This window comes from Neoarius graeffei, chromosome 19 (genome assembly GCF_027579695.1).
Source record: "Neoarius graeffei isolate fNeoGra1 chromosome 19, fNeoGra1.pri, whole genome shotgun sequence".
NCBI lineage: Eukaryota > Metazoa > Chordata > Actinopteri > Siluriformes > Ariidae > Neoarius > Neoarius graeffei.
This window is the reverse complement of record NC_083587.1, coordinates 51,683,541-51,709,211: the sequence shown is the minus strand read 5'-3', so window position 1 is coordinate 51,709,211 and position 25,671 is coordinate 51,683,541. Positions and strand designations below refer to the sequence as shown.

The 25,671-nt window shown below is 46.5% G+C and overlaps 1 protein-coding gene across 1 annotated transcript; it reads left to right on the top strand.

Moving 5' to 3' along the window:
* The first annotated feature begins 1,332 nt into the window (after positions 1–1,332).
* Positions 1,333–17,438, top strand: LOC132867369 (coiled-coil domain-containing protein 127-like). The gene is made up of 3 exons (XM_060900238.1): positions 1,333–1,441; positions 11,301–11,427; positions 16,065–17,438. Exons 2-3 carry the CDS (start codon positions 11,310–11,312, stop codon positions 16,742–16,744), a joined length of 798 nt encoding a protein of 265 aa, XP_060756221.1. The 5' UTR covers positions 1,333–1,441; positions 11,301–11,309; the 3' UTR covers positions 16,745–17,438.
* The last annotated feature ends 8,233 nt before the right edge of the window (positions 17,439–25,671 follow it).

The window sequence follows — 25,671 nt, the reverse complement described above, 5'->3', positions numbered from 1 at the left end:
GGTTCTGTGTGTTGCATAGCCTACCTGGTTATGAATTTCCAGACTGTGTTGCAGAAGATGTTCAAGGATGTGTTGCACAGCTGGGTGTTGTGTTAAAGACTCTGTGTTGCATATCAGGGTATGATGTTCAAGGCTCTTCGTTGAATAGCCAGTGATTTTTGGATGTTTGATATTTTTGATTAAGGATATGAGGCACTAGCCTGGCAAGCCAGACTATAACATGAAATGTACAAGCAAAAATACTTTCTGCCACTAGGTAGGGTTGTCTAGTTCACTGTGCTAATGGGGCACACTTTTCTATGCTTTGATATCCGGCCTACAGGTTTTACGATGAATGCGTAAAATGGGCTTCCCATTTTAAAACCAGCAGCCGCCACTGGTAAGGATAATATCTCACACTTGGAAATGTTCAGTTTAAGGCCTGAGGCATTAGAGAGATGCTCAACCAGAGTTAAGGCATGAGATAGTTGATTTTTGTCTTGCAGGAATAAAATATTGTCATCTGCCAGTTGCCTCTGTCAAAAAAAGTTATCCCCTTAAACTCTACATCAGGGGTGTCAAACCTGATCCATAAAGGGCCTTGTGGCTGCAGGTTTTCATTCCAGCCATGCAGCAGCACACCTGACTTGGCTCATTCAATCAACTGAACTGTCTTCACACAGTCAAATACTTGCAGCCACACCCACCCTTGATTAAAGGGTGGGTGTGTCAGTTGATTGAATAAGCCAAATCAGGGTGCTGCTGCATGGCTGGAATGAAAACCTGCAGCCACACGGCCCTTTATGGATCAGGTTTGACACCCCTGGCTTATTCAATCAACTGACACACCCACCCTTTAATCAAGGGTGGGTGTGGCTGCAAGTATTTGACTGTGTGAAGACAGTTCAGTTGATTGAATGAGCCAAGTCAGGTGTGCTGCTGCATGGCTGGAATGAAAACCTGCAGCCACAAGGCCCTTTATGGATCAGGTTTGACACCCCTGCTCTACATCATGAACTACGCACTTCTCTGACCGGCAAAAATAATAAGAAGGAAATTCTGCAGGTGAACTTCTATATTTATAAACACAACTGAGGCTCATCATCGGACTGTACCAATGCGCTCCGTAACACGGGGGAGTCCAAAGACAAAGTATTACCACTGCATTATCAAGAGAAATTAATTTGAGCAAGTTTAAATGAATAATAGAGTGAAATAAATTTAATTACACACGTAGAATGTTAATAAAAAAGTTGTTTAATATCAATCAAAAATACAACATTTGAAATATCAAATTCCCCCCCCCACACACACACACACACCTCCCTCCCACCCCCATGACAAGATAAACAAGTTTGTTTGACGTTGGTTGCGTAACTAACGTTCACAGCGTATCTTTGCCCGGCGCCGAGAGCACCTTAGAGAAGAAACAGTTTGTGAGTGTTTAGTGCTTTTTCTCAAGGTAAGTAAAATAGGTGTTGGTTGAAAAAAAAAAAGCTTAATTTATTACCAAGTTATAAATTATTGAAGTAAAATGTTTTGTATTTAAGTCAAATGTGCAGACAGTCACTGTTGACCTGAAGAGAAAATTTGCATTAGCTTAGCATTGTATAGAAATGACTTGGTGTAACCTGGAGTCTAGTTTTGTAAGAATGTTTTTGTTTACTGTCTGAGTAAAGCCTGTATTTACTGTGTGTTTACAATGCCATATGCGGTCGGTTTGAGCAAAAATGCACCCAAAGTATAATATTTACACTACCGTTCAAAAGTTTGGGGTCACCCAGACAATTTTGTGTTTTCCATGAAAAGTCACAGTTTTATTTCCCACCATAAGTTGTAAAATGAATAGAAAATATAGTCAAGACATTTTTCTGGCCATTTTGAGCATTTAATCGACCCCACAAATGTGATGCTCCAGAAACTCAATCTGCTCAAAGGAAGGTCAGTTTTATAGCTTCTCTAAAGAGCTCAACTGTTTTCAGCTGTGCTAACATGATTGTACAAGGGTTTTCTAATCATCCATTAGCCTTCTGAGGCAATGAGCAAACACATTGTACCATTAGAACACTGGAGTGAGAGTTGCTGGAAATGGGCCTCTATACACCTATGGAGATATTGCACCAAAAACCAGACATTTGCAGCTAGAATAGTCATTTACCATATTAGCAATGTATAGAGTGGATTTCTGATTAGTTTAAAGTGATCTTCATTGAAAAGAACAGTGCTTTTCTTTCAAAAATAAGGACATTTCAAAGTGACCCCAAACTTTTGAACGGTAGTGTAGGAACCACAGTGTTGCATACATGTCAACCTTTGGTTCCCCATGCCCTTTAACCTGTACTTTTCCCTTACATGCACCCATGAGCCCTTATACACGAGAAAAAATTCCAATATATAATCCAAAGCACTGATTGTTTTATTCCACACTATACACTCCTATTGTAATCGACATATTTATCACACTGCATCAAGTTAAAGGGATCAAATGAGCATGTGCTGAATATAAAGAAATTTTAGATCCCAGAGAAAACAACTGAATTAAAAAGGACTGTGTATGTACAGTCAAGTAAACAATTATCTACTAAAGAGAATGACTGAACTATAAACTTAATTATTTAAGATACATTGTATCAGTAATACCAGAATTATTGATGTAAATTTTGCAAATAAAATGTATTAATCTTAAATAGTTCATAAAAACTCCACAAAGTTCTATTTGACAAGGGTTGACATCACCTAGAATATTACATTCCACCAGAGAAAATTACTTGAAATATAACAGCAGTGGGGCGGCACGGTGGTGTTCAGGGCTCTACATTAACTTTTGAAACCACTTGTCCTGTCGGGCAAGTTGACAGGAAATTTACTTGTCCGAATGTGATTTTGACTTGTCTGAAGAAATGTTTGAGGAAAAAAACCACAAATAAACTATTTGTAATCCAACAATCTTTATTGCATTTGTTTCCGAATTCACAACGTATGCATAATATCTATGAATCAAAAGTAATCAATACTTGATATACTGAGGCAAAAGTTCAAAAATATAGTAAAACAGACTGATTGATACCATAATTCACCAATTATTCAGGCTTCCCGCGGTCCTTAAAAAGTCTTAAATACAACTTTCGGTTTTCAAGGCCTAAAAACGTCTTAAATTGTTTGGAATGACTGGAATTTTCGAAAGGGAGGTATTAAATTTAATATTGGACCGAATGAGTGAAATGTCTCCATCCGGTTTTTTTTTTTTAACCGTAATTTTAAAAGTGACCAGCGTACCTTTTGGGGCAGCTGTTAGGGTTTTGCTGGGATTCGAACCTGGTTCGTTGGTGTGATAATCCAGCAAACCCCCACTAGGCCACCAGGGGGATGACTCAAATGCAGAGGCGTGAGGCGGAAGTAGAAAAAGAATCAAAAGGTTTATTTAAACTATATACACTATATACAGGGCAAAACAAAAGACAAAAAAAAACCAAAGAGTATAATCCAAAAGAAAAGCAAAGTGCAAAAATACAAAAGCTAAGAAGATCAAAAAACACAGTACAAAGGAAACTGGAGATAAACATAACAGCACAAAGACTCCGTCAAGAGGACTGAACTCAGGGGTATAAATAGACAAACTAATTAAGGACACAGGTGAAGATAATTAGGCAATTAACACAAACACAAAACACAGGAACAGTGGCGGCCTCTAGAGGCCAAAATAAACACGACATGAAAAGGAAATAACAGCGGCCTCTAGAGGCCAAAACAGTCCAAGTCCTAACAGGACCCCCTCCTCTAGGAGCGTCTCCTGACGTTCCCAGGGCGATCCGGATGGGCCGAATGGAAGTCCCGACACAGTTCTTTATCTAGGACATCCCGAGCAGGAACCCAGCAGCGCTCCTCAGGACCATAGCCCTCCCAGTCCACCAGATATTGCAAGCCGCCACGGACCCGGCGGGAGTCAAGCAGGCGATTCACAGTGAACACAGTCTGCCCCTGGAAGATGCGGGGGGGTGGGGGGTTCCTAGGGGCAGGGGCATACGTAGATGTCAGTACGGGCCGTAACAGGGAAACATGGAAAGTGGGGTTGATCCTCAGAGTCCGGGGCAACTGGAGCCGGTAGGAGACAGGGTTCACCCTGCGCACCACCTTGAAGGGGCCAATGTAGCGAGGAGCAAGCTTGCGGTTCTCCACCCGCAGTGGAAGGTCCTTAGTGGACAGCCAAACACGCTGCCCAGGGCGGAAAGCGTGTGCAGGTCTTCTATGGCGGTTGGCCTGAGTCTGGTTGGTTCTGGAGGTCTGTATGAGGGTCTTCCTGACCTTGCTCCAGGTCTTGCGACACCGTCTCACATATTGGTTGACCGAGGGCACCCCCGCGTCCTCCTCCTGGTCCGGGAACAGAGGTGGCTGGAACCCGAATTGGCACTGGAATGGCGACAGCTTGGTGGCCGATGACTGCAGGGTGTTGTGGGCGTACTCCGCCCATGGCAGCCAGGTGCTCCACGATGTCGGGTTATCCATAGCCAGGCCTCGCAGGGTGGTTTCCAGGTCCTGGTTGAGCCTCTCCGTCTGACCATTGGACTGTGGATGAAACCCAGAGGAGAGGCTGGCAGTGGCTCCGATGACCTTGCAGAACCCGTGCCACACTCGGGAGGAGAACTGGGGCCCTCGGTCTGAGACGATGTCCTGTGGAAGACCAAAGACTCGGAAGACATGATTAAACAAAAGTTTCGCAGTTTCAAGAGCAGAGGGGAGTTTGCACAGTGGTATGAAGCGGCAGGCCTTGGAGAATCTGTCAACTAAGACCAAAATGACCGTGTTACCTTGTGACTCAGGGAGACCCGTGATAAAGTCGACTGCCACGTGGGACCAGGGACGCCGGGGAATGGTCAGAGGATGCAGGAGACCCTGGGGACGCTGTCGTGGGTTCTTGGTTCTGGTGCAAACCTCACAGGACAGGACAAATGACCTTACTTCCTTCTCCATGTTAGGCCACCAGAAGCGTCTTTTCAGGAAGTCCAGGGTCCTCCGAGCTCCCGGGTGGGCGGTGAGAGGGGAAGAGTGACCCCACTGGAGAACCTTGGCCCGGGCTTGATGTGGGACGTACAAGAGGCCTGGTGGCCCCGTCCCAGGACCGGGGTCCTGGCGTTGGGCTCGTCGGACAGCCTCCTCAATACCCCAGCGGACAGGGGCCACAATCCGGGACACAGGGATAATAGGCCCGACTTCATTCTCCCTGTTAGTGGCAGAGAACAGTCTGGACAGTGCGTCAGGTTTGGTGTTCTTGGAGCCGGGGCGGTATGAGAGGGTGAAGTCAAACCGACTGAAAAACAGGGCCCACCTAGCCTGTCGAGGGTTCAGTCTCTTGGCTTGCTGGAGGTACTCCAGGTTCTTGTGGTCAGTCCAAACCAGGAATGGATGTTGTGCTCCCTCCAGCCAGTGCCTCCACTCCTCAAGGGCCAGTTTGACCGCTAGCAGTTCTCGATCCCCCACATCGTACCGGGACTCAGCAGGACTCAGGCGGTGGGAGAAGTAAGCGCAGGGGTGCAGCTTTCCTTCCGAACGTTGAGAGAGCACCGCGCCGACACCACTGTCCGAGGCGTCCACCTCCACGATGAATGGTTGGGAGGTGTCCGGGAGAACCAGAATGGGTGCCGTGCAGAAGCGGTCCTTGAGGTCTTTGAACGCCTTTTCTGCCTGAGGAGACCAGCCATAAGATCCACCTGTCCCTTTGGTGAGGTCAGACATGGGTGCTGCCACAGAACTGAAGTTCCTGATGAACTTGCGGTAGAAGTTAGCGAATCCTAAGAACCGCTGAACCTCCTTAACGGACTTGGGAGTAGGCCAATCCCGGACGGCCAGGGTCTTGGCAGGGTCCATTTGGAGTTGGCCTGTCCGTACAATAAATCCCAGAAAGGAGACCTCGGGAACATGAAATTCGCATTTCTGGGCCTTGACGAACAGATTGTTCTGTAGCAGCCTCTGGAGAACCTGGCGGACATGGTGGCGGTGCTCCTGCACGGTCTTGGAAAAGATAAGGATGTCGTCGAGGTAGACAAAAACGTATAGGTTAATCATGTCCCTTAAGACGTCGTTGATTAGGGCCTGAAAAACAGCTGGTGCGTTGGTGAGTCCGAAGGGCATCACCTGGTATTCGTAGTGCCCAGACGGGGTGTTAAAGGCAGTCTTCCACTCGTCTCCCTGTCGGATACGGATGAGGTGGTATGCGTTCCGTAGGTCCAACTTGGTGAAGAAGGTGGCGCCTTGGAGCAGGTCGAAAGCTGTGGACATCAGCGGAAGGGGATATCGGTTGCGCACAGTGATCTTATTCAGGCCCCTGTAATCAATACATGGTCGGAGCCCCCCATCCTTCTTGCCGACAAAGAAGAAGCCGGCTCCAGCAGGTGAAGTGGAGGGTCGAATAAACCCAGAGACCAGGGCATCTTTGAGGTATTCCTCCATGGCCTTGCGTTCTGGCTGAGAGAGTGAAAACAGTCTGCCACGAGGAGGGGTAGTCCCAGGGAGCAAGTCGATGGCACAGTCGTAGGCCCGGTGCGGAGGAAGAACGGCGGCCCTGCTCTTGCTGAATACCTCCTTGAGATCCCAGTACTCTGTGGGAACTTGAGATAACTCGGTGAGATCAGGGGGCTCGGCAGGAGACACAGGAGAGCTAGAGAGCAGACAAGAGGCATGGCATGCAGGGCCCCATTCCACAACCTGGCTTGTTACCCAGTCTATGCGAGGGTTGTGGCGAGTAAGCCAAGGAAGGCCTAGAATAACTGGGAACTCAGGTGAAGGAATCAGGTGCAGGGATATTTCTTCCTTGTGACCTTGAGACTGGAGGAAGACTGGAGAAGTAACTTGAGTGACTCTTCCATCACCTAACGCTTGGCCATCGAGGGCAGACACAGACAGAGGGACTTCAAGAGGTGCAGTAGGTATATTGATGCTTTGGGCGAAGTGAATATCCATAAAGTTCCCAGCCGCCCCTGAGTCTATCAAAGCTTGACAAGAGTGGACAGACTCACCCCAGGAGATGGAGACCGGGATGTAGATTCCTTGGCCAGGGAGTCCGGGAGAGAGGGTAGGCCCCGTCACAACCCTCCCTCGGCTGGACGGGGCGGTCCTTTTCCCAAGAGTTCGGGACATGATGCTCGGAAGTGACCAGGCTTGCCACAGTAGATGCAGCACTTGTCCCTCCTTCTGCGCTCCCTCTCAGATGCGGAGAGGCGAGTACGACCCACTTGCATGGGTTCTGGACAGTCACTGAAGGAGGTAGACGGTTTCCAGGTAGAGGTAGGGAGGCTGGGGGGGCTCAAGGCTTGGTGGCGTTCTCTCATCCTGTTGTCCAGACGAATAGCATGTGAGATGAGGGTTTCGAGGTCACTTGGGCATCCAATAGAGGCCAGACCGTCCTTGATGGGGTCAGACAGACCATGGTGGAAGGCTGACACCAGGGCAGTCTCGTTCCATCCACTTACTGCTGCGAGTGTTCGGAACGAGATGGCGTAATCTGCGACGCTTCCTCCTTGCCGGATGGACATGAGCTTTCGGGCTGCGTCGGTACTGATGTCTGCCTGATCGAAGACCCGAAGCATCTCTTCAGAAAACAGCTGGAAATCAAAGCACTCAGGTCCCTGTCTTTGCCAGATAGCAGTAGCCCAGGCTCGCGCCTTACCAGCTAATAAGGTGATCACAAAGGCAATCTTGCGGCGATCCGTAGTGTAGGTGGTAGGCTGAAGCTCAAAGGTGAGTTGACACTGGGTAAGGAACTCTCGGCACTCACTGTGCTTGCCGTCATACCTCTGTGGTGCAGGAAGGCTGGGTTCGCGAGGTGAAGAAGGCAGCATTGCAGGAGGCACTGGAGCAGGAGTGGGAGCTGGATCAGGAGCAGGAACTGGATCAGGAGCAGGAGATGCAGGCAGAGATGTCAGCTGTGCCAGGGTTTTCCCAATTTGCTGAAGCAGTTCCTCGTGGCGAGCGAGGGCCTCACGTTGGCTGGTGAGCGTACGTCCATGAGCGTCCATGGTCGCTCCGAAGCGTGTCAAAGCTGCCATAATTCCCTGAAGGTTGGCCGGGTAGACAGTTGAAGCAGCCTCTGCTGAGTCGGTCATGACGGAGTCTTTCTGTTAGGGTTTTGCTGGGATTCGAACCTGGTTCGTTGGTGTGATAATCCAGCAAACCCCCACTAGGCCACCAGGGGGATGACTCAAATGCAGAGGCGTGAGGCGGAAGTAGAAAAAGAATCAAAAGGTTTATTTAAACTATATACACTATATACAGGGCAAAACAAAAGACAAAAAAAAACCAAAGAGTATAATCCAAAAGAAAAGCAAAGTGCAAAAATACAAAAGCTAAGAAGATCAAAAAACACAGTACAAAGGAAACTGGAGATAAACATAACAGCACAAAGACTCCGTCAAGAGGACTGAACTCAGGGGTATAAATAGACAAACTAATTAAGGACACAGGTGAAGATAATTAGGCAATTAACACAAACACAAAACACAGGAACAGTGGCGGCCTCTAGAGGCCAAAATAAACACGACATGAAAAGGAAATAACAGCGGCCTCTAGAGGCCAAAACAGTCCAAGTCCTAACAGCAGCATTGGGTCTGTGCGTTCTGTAGATCAAGTACTAACGTTAGGAGGCTACTGGAGGAAGTGTGGTGTGGTGTGGTGGTTGTGAAGACTGAGAGATACGCAGGTAGTTTGCGCGGGTGCTAGAAAACGTTGATAATTATGGGAAGATGTCTGTTTAACGACAAGTGGTTGGGGGATGATTAATACCCCCAAAATAAGGAGAAGAATCGTTTGCGATAAAAAGCGTTGGTTCGCACAAATGTGTTTAAAGACGATAACGCAGAGCTGGGAACACGGCGGACTGGGAAACTGGTTTTTCACGGACACGAGGTGCCCGCGTGTGTGTGTGTTACACTACGTTCAGACTGCAACCTGAAACGACCCATATCCGATTTGTTGTGAAATCCGATTTTTTTGTTGTTTTTGTTGTTGTTCCGGGCGGCACGGTGGTGTAGTGGTTAGCGCTATCGCCTCACATCAAGAAGGTCCTGGGTTCGAGCCCCAGGGCTGGCGAGGGCCTTTCTGTGTGGAGTTTGCATGTTCTCCCCGTGTCCGCGTGGGTTTCCTCCGGGTGCTCCGGTTTCCCCCACAGTCCAAAGACATGCAGGTTAGGTTAACTGGTGACTCTAAATTGACCGTAGGTGTGAATGTGAGTGTGAATGGTTGTCTGTGTCTATGTGTCAGCCCTGTGATGACCTGGCGACTTGTCCAGGGTGTACCCCGCCTTTCGCCCGTAGTCAGCTGGGATAGGCTCCAGCTTGCCTGCGACCCTGTAGAACAGGATAAAGCGGCTAGAGATGATGAGATGAGATGAGGTTATGAAAGGTGACAGTTGTTTTTTTGTGTTTAATGTAACGCTCTGATGATTGTATGACTGCATAAACAGGTTTATGCTGTTACCTGCTATAATGCAGAAGATACTCGAGAACTTCCTCAGCCGGCTGTATACTGTACGACACTCAGACTGATTTTGCTGTCGGACACAAAATGACACATCATCAAAGATAATCTTTGGGGATTGAAATAATGCCGGCTAAGGTTGTTCAGCTGGTTCTACTTGCCGTTTATTGTTTTCGTTTTTGAAATGATTCATGGTGTGTTCTCCAGTAAACACCACTCTTCTCCTTGCTGCTACAGTAGTTCTGCAGCCCAAAACACACGACTTTGCTTCAGCTGTTTGCATGTCTAACAGTTGCCATTGATGCACCCTGTTGTTCACCAATTGGGTGCATTCTTCTTAAAGTTAGTAAAAAAAACTATTGCAGAAAACAGTTTTAAGTTGTTGGATTTATCATTTTTTTTGCCATGGTACAGTCTTAATTTTTCCATTTAGAGGTCTTGAAAAGGTCTTAAAAGTATTTAAATTTGTACTTGAAAAATGGGCAGATACCCTGTTCCATTGTGTCCTATTTCGCCATATCAAATACCCAAAATGCATCATATTATTCATATTTAAGTGAATAATCAATTCAGTCATCATAACTTGGCATTTTTAACCCAAGCAATCAAAAAGAGGAAATTTATTCAATATTTTCACTCCTCTGTGAAGGAGGGGCTTTAATTCTTCATGATGGAGTTATTTTATATGGAAATCAAGTTAACGAAAGCATGTGAATTGTAATAAAAAAAAAAATTTCCACAGTGCAGGCCAGATAAAGCAAGATACTATCTTTATTCTTATTCTACATGACAAAAGAAACATTGAGTGTTAGGTAAATGCAAAAAAAATAGTAAAATTAGAACATTTATTTTTTGACCATAATGTCCCAAATGAGAGACCGGTTTCTGAGACGGACCCAGCTCCTCATCACAGTTAATTTTAATTCGCAGATATGCAGTTAATGTGTCTGCAGCCATATTTTTTCTGTCCTCAGTATGAATTTTCCTAACCAATGAAAAAGCCCTCTCACTATCTGCATTGCTATGTGGGAGGCACAGCAAAGCAGTAAAAAGCTGTTTCAGCATTGGAAACCTGGCAACACCCAGAGCAGGTTTTACATCGAACACCTTTCCCCAATATACATCTATTATTTTCCTGGTCAATAAAAGAAAATCAGAGCACGGCAAACATGTAGATGTTGTTAAATTGCTTCCATCCCCTACTACACATTTTAGAGACAGGTTACCAACGGTCGTTACCACCATTACTCTTCATTCAATACTTTTCCAGTTTACTGACGACTGATGGTAGTAACGAGTGTTGGTCATCTGTGTCTACATATAATGTCTATCAGCAATTAAAATGTTTAGGGAAGCGAAACCAGAAATCGCCGGTTAACTACAGTTGCCGTTGTGGTTTTACAGTTGCAACTATAAAACCACATAAAGCGAAAATAGTTCCGTTTCATTGGGCATATGGGCATATGTGTTTGAAAAAATAAATGGTGGATGCTAAGAAAATTTTCTCTGAGTAACGGAAAAAATCTCCGATACAAAACGTAATTTTCCCGTATGAAAATCAGTGTATGCCGTATTGGCCAAAAAATTGCATTTTCCCATACAAAATATGGGGAAACCGTATAACTTGGCATGTATGGTGTTGTGCTTCAGTGCATAATGCTATAACATTCAGACCTGATATGCTGTTTTGCCCCAGCAGGTGTAATTTATCAACCAGTGAATCAAAGTGAAACATTATGAACCCTGATGGGGACAACTGAGCAAACTGTGTGCATGATCTGAAATGCATTTTTTTTAAAATGTATTAAGAATCTTCAGAGTACCAGTGTCACAGTTTGACTGACTTTTAATTGCAGATTATCTCCATGGACAACCTGAATGATCCTCCTGGATGGAATATAAGGCCAGTGCCACGTGAGGGTTCTGATGGAGGGAAATGGAACTACGCTCTGTTAGTCCCCATGCTCGGCCTTGCGGCTTTTCGTGAGTATCTTAGTAAAAGAATCCTTCTATGATCATGCAAAAGTTTGTTACTGGCATTGCAGTGGCATGGCCCATGCTTGTACAAACCTCATTTCCAGAAAAGTTTCTAAAATGCAATAAAAACAAAAATTTGTGATTTTATTAATTCACGTGAACCTTTATTTAACTGGCAAAAGTTTTGCAATAGTTTTACTGACCGACTTAATTGTATTTTGGAAATATAAAACAAAGTTAGAATTTGATGCCTGCAACACACTTTAAAAAAAAAAAAACATGGAACACAGGCATTATTACTATTGTGTTACATCACTTTTTAATCGTATGGGATCTAATTGTTGTAGTTTTGCAATTGGAATTTTTGTCCATTCTTGCTTGATACAAGACTTCAGCTGCTCAACAGTCCGTGCTTGCCGTTGTCTGATTCTCCTCATCATGATGCGCCATACATTAGGAGACAGATCTGGACTGGCAGCAGGCCAGTCAAGCGCACGCACTCTGTCTACGAAGCCACGCTATTGTAGCCTATGCAGAATGAGGTCTAGGATTGTCCTGCTCAAATAAGCATGGACTTCCCAGGAAGAGACGTTGCCTTGATGGCAACATATGTCTCTCTAAAATCCCAATATACGCCTCTGCATAAATGGTACCTTCGCACATATGCAACTTACTCATGCCACAGGCATTGATCCCCCCTCCAAAAAAAAAATCATCACAGATGCTGGCTTTTGCACCTTTCTCTGATAACAAACTGGATGGTCTTGTTCACCTTTGGCGGCTGAGTACTCGATGTCTGATTTTCCCAAAAACAAACTGAAATGTGGACTCATCTGACCACAGCACATGCTTTCACTGTCTTTCGGTCCATCTGATACGAGTTCAGACCCAGAGAAATCTGGGTAATTTCTGCGTAGAATTGATGACTGGCTTCCTCTTTGCGTAATACAGTTTCAGGTTACATTTCTGGGTGTAGCGGCAGACTCTGTTCAGTGACAACAGTTTTCTGAAGTACTCCCAAGCCCATGTGGCTATATTTGTCACGTTAGCATGATGGTTTCTCAGGCAGTACCATGTGAGGGCTTGAAGGTCACGCACATTCAACAGTAGTTTCTGACCTTGCCCTTTACGCACTGAGCTGTCTCCGAATTCCCTGAATCTTTGTAGATTTTGAAAGACCTAAATTCTCTGCAATCTTATGTTGAGAAATGTTCTTTTTGGACTTGACGAACAATTTTCTCATGAATTTTGGCACTAAGGAGTGAGCCATGACCCATCCTTGCTTGCAAATACTGAGCCTTTAGTGCATCCTCCTTTTACACCCAGTCATGATACCCTCAGCTGTTACCGATTAACCTGCTTATTGTGGAATCTTCCAGAATAGCGTTACTTGAATATCCTATAAACTTTTCAGTCTTATTTTGCCTCTGTCCCAACTTTTCTTTTTGAGTGTGCTACAGGCATCAAGTTATGACTTTGTTCATATTTACAAAATACAATTAAGTTCATCAGTAAAACTATTGAAAATCTTTTCTTTGTACTTTTGTCAGTTAAATAAAGGTTCACGTGACTTAACAAATCGCAGATTTTTCTTTTTATTGCATTTTGGAAAATCTCATCTTTTCTGGAAATGGGGTTTGTATAAAATCTACTGAAGACATATAAGATTTCAAAAAAAGTTTCTTTCGTCATTAGATAAGTTTCTGTACTTGAACAGGTCATGCCATTTTATAATCAACCAAACTGGAAATGCATTTTCACCTTCTTTCACTTTCCCGAAGACTAACTTGGGCAGACCAACCCCAAACCACACCCTTTCATAACTCGGATGAGTCAGCCATCATATGGAGAGGATTTTGTACCGGAGAGAAAAGAGTGACGCACAATACACAGACGGTATTGCTTTCCACGTTTGACATGAGAACTTGTCAAACTGAAAAGCACAGTCTTCTTTGTGTGACACCACTTTGTCTTCGGTGAAAGACAGTTAGCAGGGAATGTTTTCTTTTTTTTAAGAATTAAATACTGACTTTATTACATTATTATAATACATTTACTTCGAATGCAAGTCAGCATTTAATTCACTTTCATCACTGTATTGCAGTAGTGCCACACTGAAATGCAACCATTTATCCAATCATAGCCATAAGCTTTAGTCAGCAGCATGTTTGTTATCAAAGAAGGGGAGAAGGGCTTTTCATCTTTATATCTCTAAAACTATTAAATTGTTTTATTCAGTATTTTTGATGGGGAGGAACACATCAACCACTTGTGAAGCAAAAGAAGTAATCCACTGGTTTTAAATATACGTTATGTCCTTATTTCTCTTTGCTCTTGTCATATATATGTTATTTACCAGCTGGGAGGTCCGTATGGTGAAATACCGTGACTGAGGTCTTGAAAGTACTAAGCGAGGCCCTCTGGGCCGAGGTCAGTATTCAAGGCCGAGGTCACAGTATTTCAGCATACAGACCGACCTTAAGCTGGTAAATAATATATTTATTTTTTTCTTTACTAAATTCTAACAGAAAACGAGGGCGCCCGAAAGGGAAAACCAAGCCGAGCCGCCATTTTGAATCTTCATTCACGGCTGTAATGCAAATTGCTTCCTAGGGTATTAGGCAGAAAAAGAAATTTACCAGTCAAAAATAATATTTTATATATTCCTGATAAGCGCCGCAGGTGCGAAGACGAGCGCCGCAGGCGCGAAGTCCCTCTAGGGGGGTCTGGGGGCATGCCCCCCCAGAAAATTTTTGAAATTTAGACTTCATTTCCTGCATTCTAGGACATTTTCAGGGTGAAATGGCGTGTAATTTTTGATCAGAAATATTGCATATTTTTACTTTGTATTTTTTTCAGTTTCACTCCTGAATGTATCAGATGTATGTATGGTGTTTGATTTGGTAACAAAAGTGAAAAGAAAATAAACAACAATGAATTGTATATAATCTTTTGATCTAGTTACAGTATTTAATAAAAAAAAAAAAAACAACAGTATTCTATTTTACCATACCCCAATGAAACCCCCTTGTTAATCAATGTATCACACATACCTTTTCTGTCTTTTTGTGGAAAAACGAATCAGTTTTTGTCACATTCAATTTGGGGCGTTTGTTGGGATTCATCTTGATCCAGAAGAGTGAGTCAGCAAAAAAAAATGCGGTTCTCCCGCCAAGAAAGAGGAAACTACAACGCAGGGTGTTTGGCAATTTTCGACCAATCAGAATTCGCGATTTATTCAGTCCGCATGTTACAAGATTCAGTGCGGGCCAAAATGGCGGAAACGATGAAATATTCTGATTTTTCATTTCAAGTTTTCAGTATTTTTCGTATTAAACTGTGTTTCTTACGATTTGTAAATGATGGCGGAACCACACACGGACTGGCCATCGGGAGTAGCGGGAGTTTTCCCAGTGGGCCGGTGGTTCAGTGTGGGCCAGCGGAGAGAAAAAAAAAACAGTTGCGCGCTGGCCTTTAATATGATAAGCAATGTTAACAGTTTCTTTAACAAACTGTTAACATTGCTTATCATATTAAAGGCCAGCGCGCAACTGTAATAAGCAATGTTAACAGTTTGTTAAAGAAACTGTTAACATTGCTTATCATATTAAAGGCCAGCGCGCAACTGTTTTTTTTTTTTTTTTTCTCCGCCGGCCCACGCTGAACCACCAGCCCACCGGGAAAACTCCCGCTACTCCCGATGGCCAGTCCGTGTGTGGGCGGAACATAACTGGATTTATCGGATGACATGTGGGAGTATTCATGTGCGAAAATTTTCGGCATTATCGTCCGTTTCAGTATCCGTCTGTGTGTATACTTGCCCGTTGAAATCGGCAATCGCCCGTCAAATTTACGGGTGGACGGGTCTCTGCCTAATACCTTATTGCTTCCTCCTCGGTATACAAGTGCACTTCCATGACAGGAAAAAAACTACATTTTGCCGCCTGTGTAGTCCCCTATTGATACAAATAGTCATTCAGGATTCAGCCATGTTTTTGCCCGGTGTTAGCATGTTACAGGTTTTTAGCTTTCTCCTGAAATGTTTTCTTTTATTTCTTCTTCCTCAGGGTAGTAAAACTAGCTTTCACTGTGAAGACTGTCGTTATCGCTATCCATGCTGTAAAATTAATGCTATTTTGAATCCTCATTCACGGCTGTAATGCAAATTGCTTCCTCCTCAGTATACAAGTGCACTTCCATGGCAGGAAAAAACTACATTTTGCCGCCTATGTAGTCCTCTATTTATACAAATAGGAGTCATTCAGGATTCAGCCATGTTTTTGCTCGGCGTTAGCAAATTACAGGTTTTTAGCTTTCTCCTGAAATGTTTTCTTTTATTTCATCTTCCTCAGGGTAGTAAAACTCGCTTTTGCTGTGAACACTGTCGTTATCACTATCCATGCTGTAAAATTAATGCTATTCTCCTGAGAAATGCGAAAATAAACGTTGACAAAAATTGCTACGATGTTTGTTGTTGTGAACGAGCGAGTTGCCAGAGGTCCGTAACTGGGGTCCGTACCATAGGATACGGACCCGCTCGCCAGCCAATCAGAGTGCAGGATGTGGACCGCGAAAAAAATAAAATATTTGAACTTAATCCTTGTTATAAAAAGTTGCATATATTAACTTCTTCATCCTGTCAGGTTGGATCTGGACACGTGAGTCGCAGAGGCAGACCCAAGAAGTTGAAAACCAGTTTGAGGGGCAAGTGGCTGCCATCGCCAAAGACCTGGAGCTCAAGTATAAAGATACGCTGACGGAGAACCGACGCACAACTGCCCTCCTGGAGCTAGAGAAAGCGCGTCAGCGGGTGGAGGGCTACAAGAAGGCCATGGCCTCTCACAGCCAACATCTCATGGAGGAGCGTAAGCAGCTGCAGAAGGAACGTGAAGAGCTAGAGGACAAGAAGAAGCGTGCCCTGCAGACTGGAGCAGCTAGACAGGCGCTTCATGAAGCTCTGCAACAGGAGCAGGAATGGCAGCAGGGAGCCCAGGTTTTGCTAAATGAACTGGAGCACCAGCTGGTGGAGAGGCAGAGTGCCTTCTGCAGCCCGCTGCTGCCCAAGGAACACAGGATGGAGATCGAGAAAAATCTGCTGGTCAGAGTGGCCAGGGACCCAGCGGGGGTGGAATTGGGCCTGGAGAATGACATCAGGGACATTTTTAAAAATGATAGGCACTGCGCAGAGAAGTTGAATGAGGACAACAGGAAAAATGGGCAGCTGATGTGGCTGTATCTTAAATACTGGAGGCTGCAGGTTACACTGCAGAAACACAAGAGAGCAGAGGGCAGGTTGAAAGGGTCACTGTCTGATGTCAAGTGACCTTAGAAGGACATTTAGAAAATTATAATGCTTGTTTTGAACCCTCGGATCTGCCGATAGTGTGGGGAAGTTCTCATGGTTTGCACTCCTGCATAAAGATATATGTAGACTGACAAAGTAAAAGAAACAATGGTGGCACCATGTTGCTGGTATCCACTTGTCCCCTTATAGTGAAGCATCTCTTCAAATCAATCCAAAGTTCTGCTAACTCATCACCTTTATCCTGTGATGAAACCTTCATCCACGATGACCCCATCTCCATCTACAGAGCACGAGGACTCGCTGAAAGGTTGATAAAAAGCAAAATGATATAAATCATATGCTATGGCCATTTCAAGCCACTCAGACACCTTAGGGAGCTCTTGGACTGGCACATACCTCTGTCACACTGCGCTCTATTCCACCACCACCACACCATCATCAAAACACTATCTGAGGGAAAACCTTTTGGAAGAACAGTCATCATCATTCTGGTACATTTCCAGAGACTTGTAGAATCTATAATATGGTGCATCGAGGGTGTTTTGGTGGCTTATCATGACCCAACACCTTACTGAGTCTCCTTTAATTCGTCACCCATCTGTATGTTTCTTTAACTTTGTCTAGTCAAGCATATTAATGATGTTTTGGGGGATGGGACTACTAAACCTACTGACAATCATTTGAAAATAATAAAATAATGCTGCTTCTCTGAGTGCATAGTGCCTTTTCTGTTATTCAGCATGAAATTATAGTTGTTTTACGTATGTTTTTTATTCCTACTGATGTAAAATCATCCCTATAATGATAATCTTTAAAAATATATAAATAAATGAAAACTTTCATTCCAAATAAGTGGTCTGGGGTGGTTTGTTTGTTTGTTTAAATTTTTTAACTTTGATTTTATTCTCTCTCTCTTTCTCTGACAGTTTATACACACTTGCTTTCTCAAACGCAACACACTTCATACTGCAGCATTATATAGAAGTTATATTTATGTATGGGATTACCCTATTATGACAGTTAAATGGTATTGTTTTCTATAATAAAATATAACGTAATATCACAAACAAATAATAAGACTCAAAAATCCTTTTGGATGAAGAGAGATTTAAAATATTTTATTAGCAAATAACATTGGGGGGGGCAGCACGGTGGTGTAGTGGTTAGCGCTGTCGCCTCACAGCAAGAAGGTCCGGGTTCGAGCCCCGTGGCCGGCGAGGGCCTTTCTGTGCGGAGTTTGCATGTTCTCCCCGTGTCCGCGTGGGTTTCCTCCGGGTGCTCCGGTTTCCCCCACAGTCCAAAGACATGCAGGTTAGGTTAACTGGTGACTCTAAATTGACCGTAGGTGTGAATGTGAGTGTGAATGGTTGTCTGTGTCTATGTGTCAGCCCTGTGATGACCTGGCGACTTGTCCAGGGTGTACCCCGCCTTTCTCCCGTAGTCAGCTGGGATAGGCTCCAGCTTGCCTGCGACCCTGTAGAACAGGATAAAGCGGCTAGAGATAATGAGATGAGATTAGATTAATAAATGTTGAAGTTAAACTGAAAATCTTCCCAGTAATTTATAAATCAAATCAAATCAAATCAAGTTTATTTGTACAGCGCTTTTAACAATAAACATTGTCGCAAAGCAGCTTTACAGAATTTGAACGACTTAAAACATGAGCTAATTTTATCCCTAATCTATCCCCAATGAGCAAGCCTGTGGCGACGGTGGCAAGGAAAAACTCCCTCAGACGACATGAGGAAGAAACCTCGAGAGGAACCAGACTCAAAAGGGAACCCATCCTCATTTGGGCAACAACAGACAGCCTGACTATAATATTAACAGTTTTAACAGGTATAACCCTCAACTGTCCTCATGGGGCCGTCCTTCACAGGAGTGGGGCGATAAAACTCCGACCAGACACAGGGCACCAGGATGGATCAAGCAGGTCCGAGGGGCAGAAGAGGCCAGCATCTCAATCCCAGGATAAACATGTAACTCAGAGGGACAGATGGGGGGGGGGGGGGGGGGAGAAAACACGTTGTTAGGTATGCCCTAAAAATGACAAGTATTAAATCTGTGTGGTAGGCTCGCAGAGACGAGAGTCTTTACATGAGGCATGACGCACAATGGCATGTTAATATGGTAAAAAATATATCATGACCTGCTCTGGCTGGATGCTTGATTGGGTGATGGGAGCACACTCCTCAGCAATGATGAGATGCAGATGGGACCCTTAGGCCTGGCCAAGACAATTCAGTTACATTTCACCGGGTCTGGGACATGCGACAGAATGTCTGACGGCCGATTCCCTGCAGGCTACGATAGCCAGTCGAGGTCCCCACCGTCTCCACCAAAAGATTTCCTGTTGACTCCATGTAACTCAGAGGGACAGATTTGGGGGGGGGGAGAAAGAAAACACAGGTGGTTAGGTATGCCCAATGTCACCTGAATAAGTAGGAACAGTATACATATTGCACCGAGTACAAGCGGGGACTCCGGCAACTAACTATGACAGCATAACTAAAAGGAGAGAGCCAGAAGGTAACACAGGCATGAGGGAGCCCCGGGACATAAAGCAGCCAGCCACTGCACCGTCAACAAACTCGAGTGAGCAAGCGAGTGGGGACTGACAGCATCCATACATCCCAGTTTACCAAAACACTCTATGTCTGAGGACCCTCCAGATCTACTCCTTTACCTCATAAACACCATTAACAAAAGGCTTGACTAAACAGATATGTTTTCAGCCTAGACTTAAATGCTGAGACTGTGTCTGATTCCCGAACATTACTTGGAAGGCTGTTCCATAACAGTGGGGCTTTGTAAGAAAAGGCTCTGCCCCCTGATGTAGCCTTCACTATACGAGGTACCAGCAGATAGCCTGCACCTTTTGATCTAAGTAGGCGTGGCGGGTCATAGAGGAGCAGAAGTTCACTCAGGTACTGTGGTGCGAGACCATTTAGTGCTTTAAAGGTCAATAGTAGTATTTTATAATCAATACGAAATTTGATTGGGAGCCAATGCAGTGTGGATAAGACAGGCGTGATGTGGTCATATTTTCTAGTTCTAGTAAGGACTCTTGCTGCGGCATTTTGAACTAACTGGAGCTTGTTTATGCACTTATTGGAACATCCAGACAGTAAGGCATTACAATAATCCAACCTGGAGGTAACGAAAGCATGGACTAGTTTTTCTGCATCATGCAATGACATTAAATTTCTTATAACAAGAATTTAAATCTTGTTCCTTTTTGGAGTGTTGTACTCTTTGTTGTACAAAGATGTTGCAGATTTGGCACTAGCTATAATATCACTGCTTGGGTAGCAGTTGTAGCTGGGTCTGTCTCAGAAACTGGGTACTGTGGGGATACCCCACTAAATATACTCACAGTCAATAAACTATACAGTTTTGAATGGTGATGTTGGTTTTAATTTGAAATAAAATGATGAAAGAAATAATACAGATAAAACTAAATCTTTGATGTGAATACTCTGTTCAGAATTTGGCAAAAATTCTGCAAACTTGTGGAAAAATGGCGGCTTGATCTGGGACATGATAAATGGTTGACTACATCGCATTCCCTTAAAAAGGTTGTAGTTCACTAAAAAGTCTACAGTTATCACTAATTGTATTTTAAGTTGTAACTTTATACACCTAAGGATTGGTGCGCTCACAGAATAATCATAACCGTAATAAAACATCATGCAAAATATTTGATCACCGTCGTAACTCCATTTTCCGCATTCCCAAAACCAATACGATTGTGTGTTTTGATCTAAACGGAAAGCCTCAGGGTCAAGGTCACGACCTCACCAAAAGTAGTAACTTACAATCACTATGCCATATAGAAATTTAGTTATAAATCTGTGATTTTGTTTTTTAAAACGAAAGCTGAAAGTTAGGTATAGAATATGTTTCTTACAGAATATGTTACGATGGTAGCTGGTCTTGTATGAATTTCTGAGCTATAAAATGAGTTGTGGTCTATTTTTTACCGTAGCGCAAGTGCGGGTGGTGCATAAGGGCGATTGGGCGACGCACTGCCAAAACGAAAAAAAAAGTTTTTGTTTTTAAACAAACTTTCACCAGTGCTGCTCTAGGCCATTTTAATCTATCTCTGGGTATCATTGTCCAATCAGGGTGGTCTTGCTTCTAGAGTACCGCCCCTTTTGGGGCGATTTCAGTCACGTTGAAAATCGCCCAAGAGTTCACTGATAGAGTCCCATGTTAATATTTTTTTCTCCTAACTGACACTTCAGTGCAATCTCTATGGGTTCCTGGGGGGCTTGCCCTAACATGCTTACGTCACTGCGAAGTGCGGCAAAGTTGCATTCGATCCTCTCAGTTTCTGAGGTGAGATGGATGCGGAAAGCAATTCAGTGCGGTGCTTAAAAGAAGTTCCATTTAGTCAGCGATCAAATCGAGCTAAATTGGCAACAAAACAGCGTGGTCCGAACAGAGGGTGAAAGGGCGCCCCAGCAGGTAGTAACGGAGGGCGAGGACCGCCCACTTGATCGCCAGACACTCTTTCTCGATCGTGCTGTAGCGCCCCTCACGCACTGACAGCTTCCTGCTAATGTACAGGATGGGGCGGTCCTCCCCCTCCTGGGACAAAACCGCCCCCAGCCCTCTGTCCGACGCATCGGTCTGCAACACAAAGGGGAGAGAAAAGTCAGGGGAGTGTAAAAGTGGCCCCCCACACAGTGCAGCCTTCACTTCAGAAAAAGCCCGCTGGCATTGCTCCGTCCACTGGACCGGATCTGGTGCCCCCTTTTTAGTGAGATCAGCCAGCGGGCTGGTGACGTCCGAATAATTAGGTATAAACCTACGGTAATAGCCAGCCAGCCCCAGGAACTGTCTCACCCCCTTTTTGGTCTTGGGCCTCGGGGAGGCCGCAATCGCTGCCGTCTTATTAATTTGGGGACGCACCTGTCCGTTGCCCAAGTGGAAGCCCAGATACCGTACTTCCACCCACCCAATCGCACACTTCTTTGGGTTGGCTGTGAGCCCCGCTCGTCTCAGCGACCTAAGGACGGCCCTCAGATGTTCGAGGCGCCTCTGCCAGTCATTACTATAGATGATGATGATGTCATCTAGATAGGCGGCCGCATAAGTGGTGTGAGGGTGGAGGACTCTGTCCATCAGCCGCTGAAACGTAGCGGGCACCCCAAACAGCCCAAACGGAAGGGTGACGAATTGGTGTAAACCAAACGGTGTGGAAAAGGCCGTTTTTTCTCGGGATAGTGGAGTCAAGGGGATCTGCCAATATCCCTTCGTCAAATCCAGCGTCGAATAAAAGCGAGCAGTGCCGAGTCGATCGAGCAACTCATCAATACGAGGCATCGGGTACGCATCGAATTTAGACACCGCGTTGACTTTTCTATAGTCCACACAGAACCGGACCGACCCGTCGGCCTTGGGTACCAAGACCACCGGGCTGCTCCAGTCACTGTGGGACTCCTCGACGATGCCCATTTCGAGCATGGTCTCAAGTTCTTCCTGAACCACCTTTTTTTTGTGTTCGGGTAGCCTGTAAGGGCGGCTACGCACTACTACCCCCGGGGGCGTCTCTATGTGGTGCTCTATGAGGTTAGTGCGACCGGGCAGGGGCGAGAACACATCCGAAAACTCGGTCTGCAACTGGGCGACCTCTGTGAGTTGGGTCGGGGAGAGGTGGTCTCCACAGGGGACCGGAGAGGTGCGTGATGCCAATGCCCCCTTTTGAACCTCCAGCCCTAGCTCCGCCTTCTCCGGAACCACCGACACCAACGCCACGGGGACCTCCTCATTCCAGAGTTTAAGTAGGTTGAGGTGGTAAATTTGTAGTGCCCCACCCCTGCCCGTTCGCCTCACCTCATAGTCGACGTCCCCGACTCGCCGTGTGACCTCAAAGGGCCCTTGCCACTTGGCGATCAATTTGGAGCTCGACGTAGGCAACAGTACGAGTACTTTATCTCCCGGTGTGAACTCCCTAAGGCGCGTACCCTTGTTGTACAGGCGGACTTGCCGTTCTTGGGCCCGCAGCAAATTCTCCTGGGTTAGGTGGGTGAGCGTGTCGAGTTTTGCGCGCAGATCCATAACGTATTGAATTTCATTCTTACTTTGTGAAGGTCCCTCCTCCCAATTTTCCCGCAGCACGTCAAGGATGCCGCGCGGCTTACGCCCATATAATAATTAGAATGGGGAGAACCCCGTGGAAGCTTGGGGGACCTCTCGCACTGAGAACAACTCGAGCCACTGATCCCAATTACGTGCGTCCTCACTTACGAATTTTTTAATGATATTTTTGAGGGTGCGATTGAACCGTTCCACTAAACCGTCCGTTTATGGGTGATACACGCTGGTGCGGATCGGCTTAATCCCCAATAACCCATACAGTTCGCGCAGTGTCCGTGACATAAATGTGGTGCCTTGATCAGTCAGAATCTCTTTCGGGATTCCAACTCGGGAGATAACGCGGAAGAGTGCCTCCGCAATACTGCGTGCTGAGATATTTCGCAGAGGCACTGCTTCCGGGTATCGCATTGCATAGTCCACCAGAACTAATATAAAGTGGTACCCTCGTGCTGACCGATCTAATGGCCCGAAGAGATCCATCCCAATTCTCTCAAACGGGGCCTCGATTAATGGGAGGGGGCGCAAAGGCGCTTTTGGAATGGCCACCGGATTTACTAACTGGCATTCGCAGCATGCCGTGCACCACCTACGAACATCGCCGCGAATCCCCGGCCAATAGAATTGGGCCATTATTCGGGCTAGTGTCTTATCCTGCCCTAAGTGTCCAGCCATGGGATTAAAATGAGCCGCCTGGAATACCAATTTCCCGGCGGCTCTTTGGAATTAAAAGTTGCGTGACTCGCTCTTTAGTCTGAGTGTCCTGCGTCACTCGGTATAACCTATCCTTCATAATCGCGAAGTAGGGGAAGGACGGGGTGGCGTTCGGCTGGAGCGTTTGACCATCGATTACTCTCACTTGGTCAAACGCATGTCGCAGAGTCTCGTCTCACGACTGCTCTAATGGGAAATCGGCGAGGGATTCCCCGAGAGAGAGGAGGGGCTGGCGGCTCCTCACTCTGACGCGGAGATGACGTAGACGGCTCTGCGACAGCTGCTCCCGCCAAAGCGACACCGGGACCTCCCCCCGTTAAATGGCAGGACCCACTCTTGACTAAGTGTCATCAAATCCCGAAATCCTGGCCAATCAGTCCCCAAAATTAAAGAGTGGGTAAGGCGAGGATTAACCGCCGCCTTCACTATAACTTTTTCCCCTCTGAAAAAAATGTGGACTGACACCAAAGGGTAGCGGTGAACATCCCCGTGCACACACAACACCTTCACCCCCTGTGCTCCCCCCAATGCCTCGTTTTGCACCAGGCTTTGGCGAATTGAGGTCTGATTACAACCAGAATCCACCAACGCCTGATATGTAGCCCCTTGGATACTCACCGGTATGCAATACGCTCCGGCCTGATCGAGGGCGGCCTCTGGCGCATCGGGGATCCGAACCACCGCGCCCACTTCCATTGCCGTGCACTGCTGTTGAAGGTGGCCCGGCTCCCCGCAGCGCCAGCAAACCGGCCCAGGCTTTCCCTCTGCACCGGTGTTCTGGGGCTCACTCACCTGAGGGGGGGAGAGACAGACGCAGAAGGGAGAAACGGGAGGGCATCGCAGGTGTGGCGGGCCAGCTGGGGTGGTGCCGGCCCCCGTCTCCACGGTGGGGGAATGGGGCGAGGACGGGACACAGAAGGAGGGGGAGAGAGAGAAGAGAAGACGCCTTCTGCTGTCCTGCCACCGGAACAGCTGCCAAATGATCCACTGCCAGCTCAACTGCCTGATCCAGCGACGCTGGGCGGTGGAACTGGACCCACTCCGCGGTTCCTGCTGGTAAGCGAGCGATGAATTGTTCCAGCACCACCTGGTCGATGATCCCCTCGGCGTCGCGGTTGTCGGCCCTCAACCACCGCCAGCAGGCGTCCCGGAGCTGCTGGCCAAACGGGAACGGCCGGCCGACTCCCTCCAAGCTCAAAGTGCGGAAGCGCTGGCACTGTTGCTCTGGAGTGCGCCCCACGCGCTGGAGGACGGCCCGGCGGAGGTCCGCGTAGGCCAGACGGCGGTCGGCGGGGAGCTGTAGCGCCGCCAGCTGTGCCTCTCCCGTTAGAAGGGGGAGGAGGCGCGCCGCGCGCTGCTCCATCGGCCACCCCGAGGCTTCTGCGACTTGTTCGAATAGCGTGATGAAAGCCTCGGGGTCGTCCTGCGGACCCATCTTGGTGACGGTGAGGGGAGACGGGCCCGCGGCCAGAGCGCTGGTGGACCCCGCCGACGCGAGGAGGTGCCGGAACGCCTCGCGGTCTTCCTGCTGGGCCAGCACCAGGGCTTCGAAGCGTCGCTCTTGTTCCTTCCGGAGGGTGACGAGCGCCTGGTGCTGGCTTTGCTGGGCCGTGGCGAGGGCGTGGACCAGGTCAGCGAACGGGGAGGACTCCATGGGGCTGATCGGCTGGTTCTCCACTCTGAATTCCCGGGTTTCGGCACCACTGTAGCGGTTCGCTAGGCGTGGGTGGAGCACAGAGGACAGCAGGACAGAGATCAGGTTTGTATATGGTTTTTTATTGTCAAACTTTTCAGTCTTAACAACGTTTTATTCGGAGACTAGAGACACAGACTAGCGTCTCGTCCGGCGCTGAGCTCTCCTGCTCTCCGCTCTCCTTCCCTAAATAGGGCGCGGTCACTGGGAAGACACACACAAACACAGGTTAATTGCCGTCAGGTGTAGTGATTCTGCCACTTACCTTCCCTGACTCCGCCCTCCTGTCACAGACCGGCGCTTGACCATGCCCCCGCTGCCACACCCCCTTGACCAAATCTAAACATAAAACAAATTTCGACAAAGGGGGGAAATCATATACTCGAGGTTTTACTTCAACATGGTACTAGCGCAAATCCTGGCGAGCTGGCTGCAA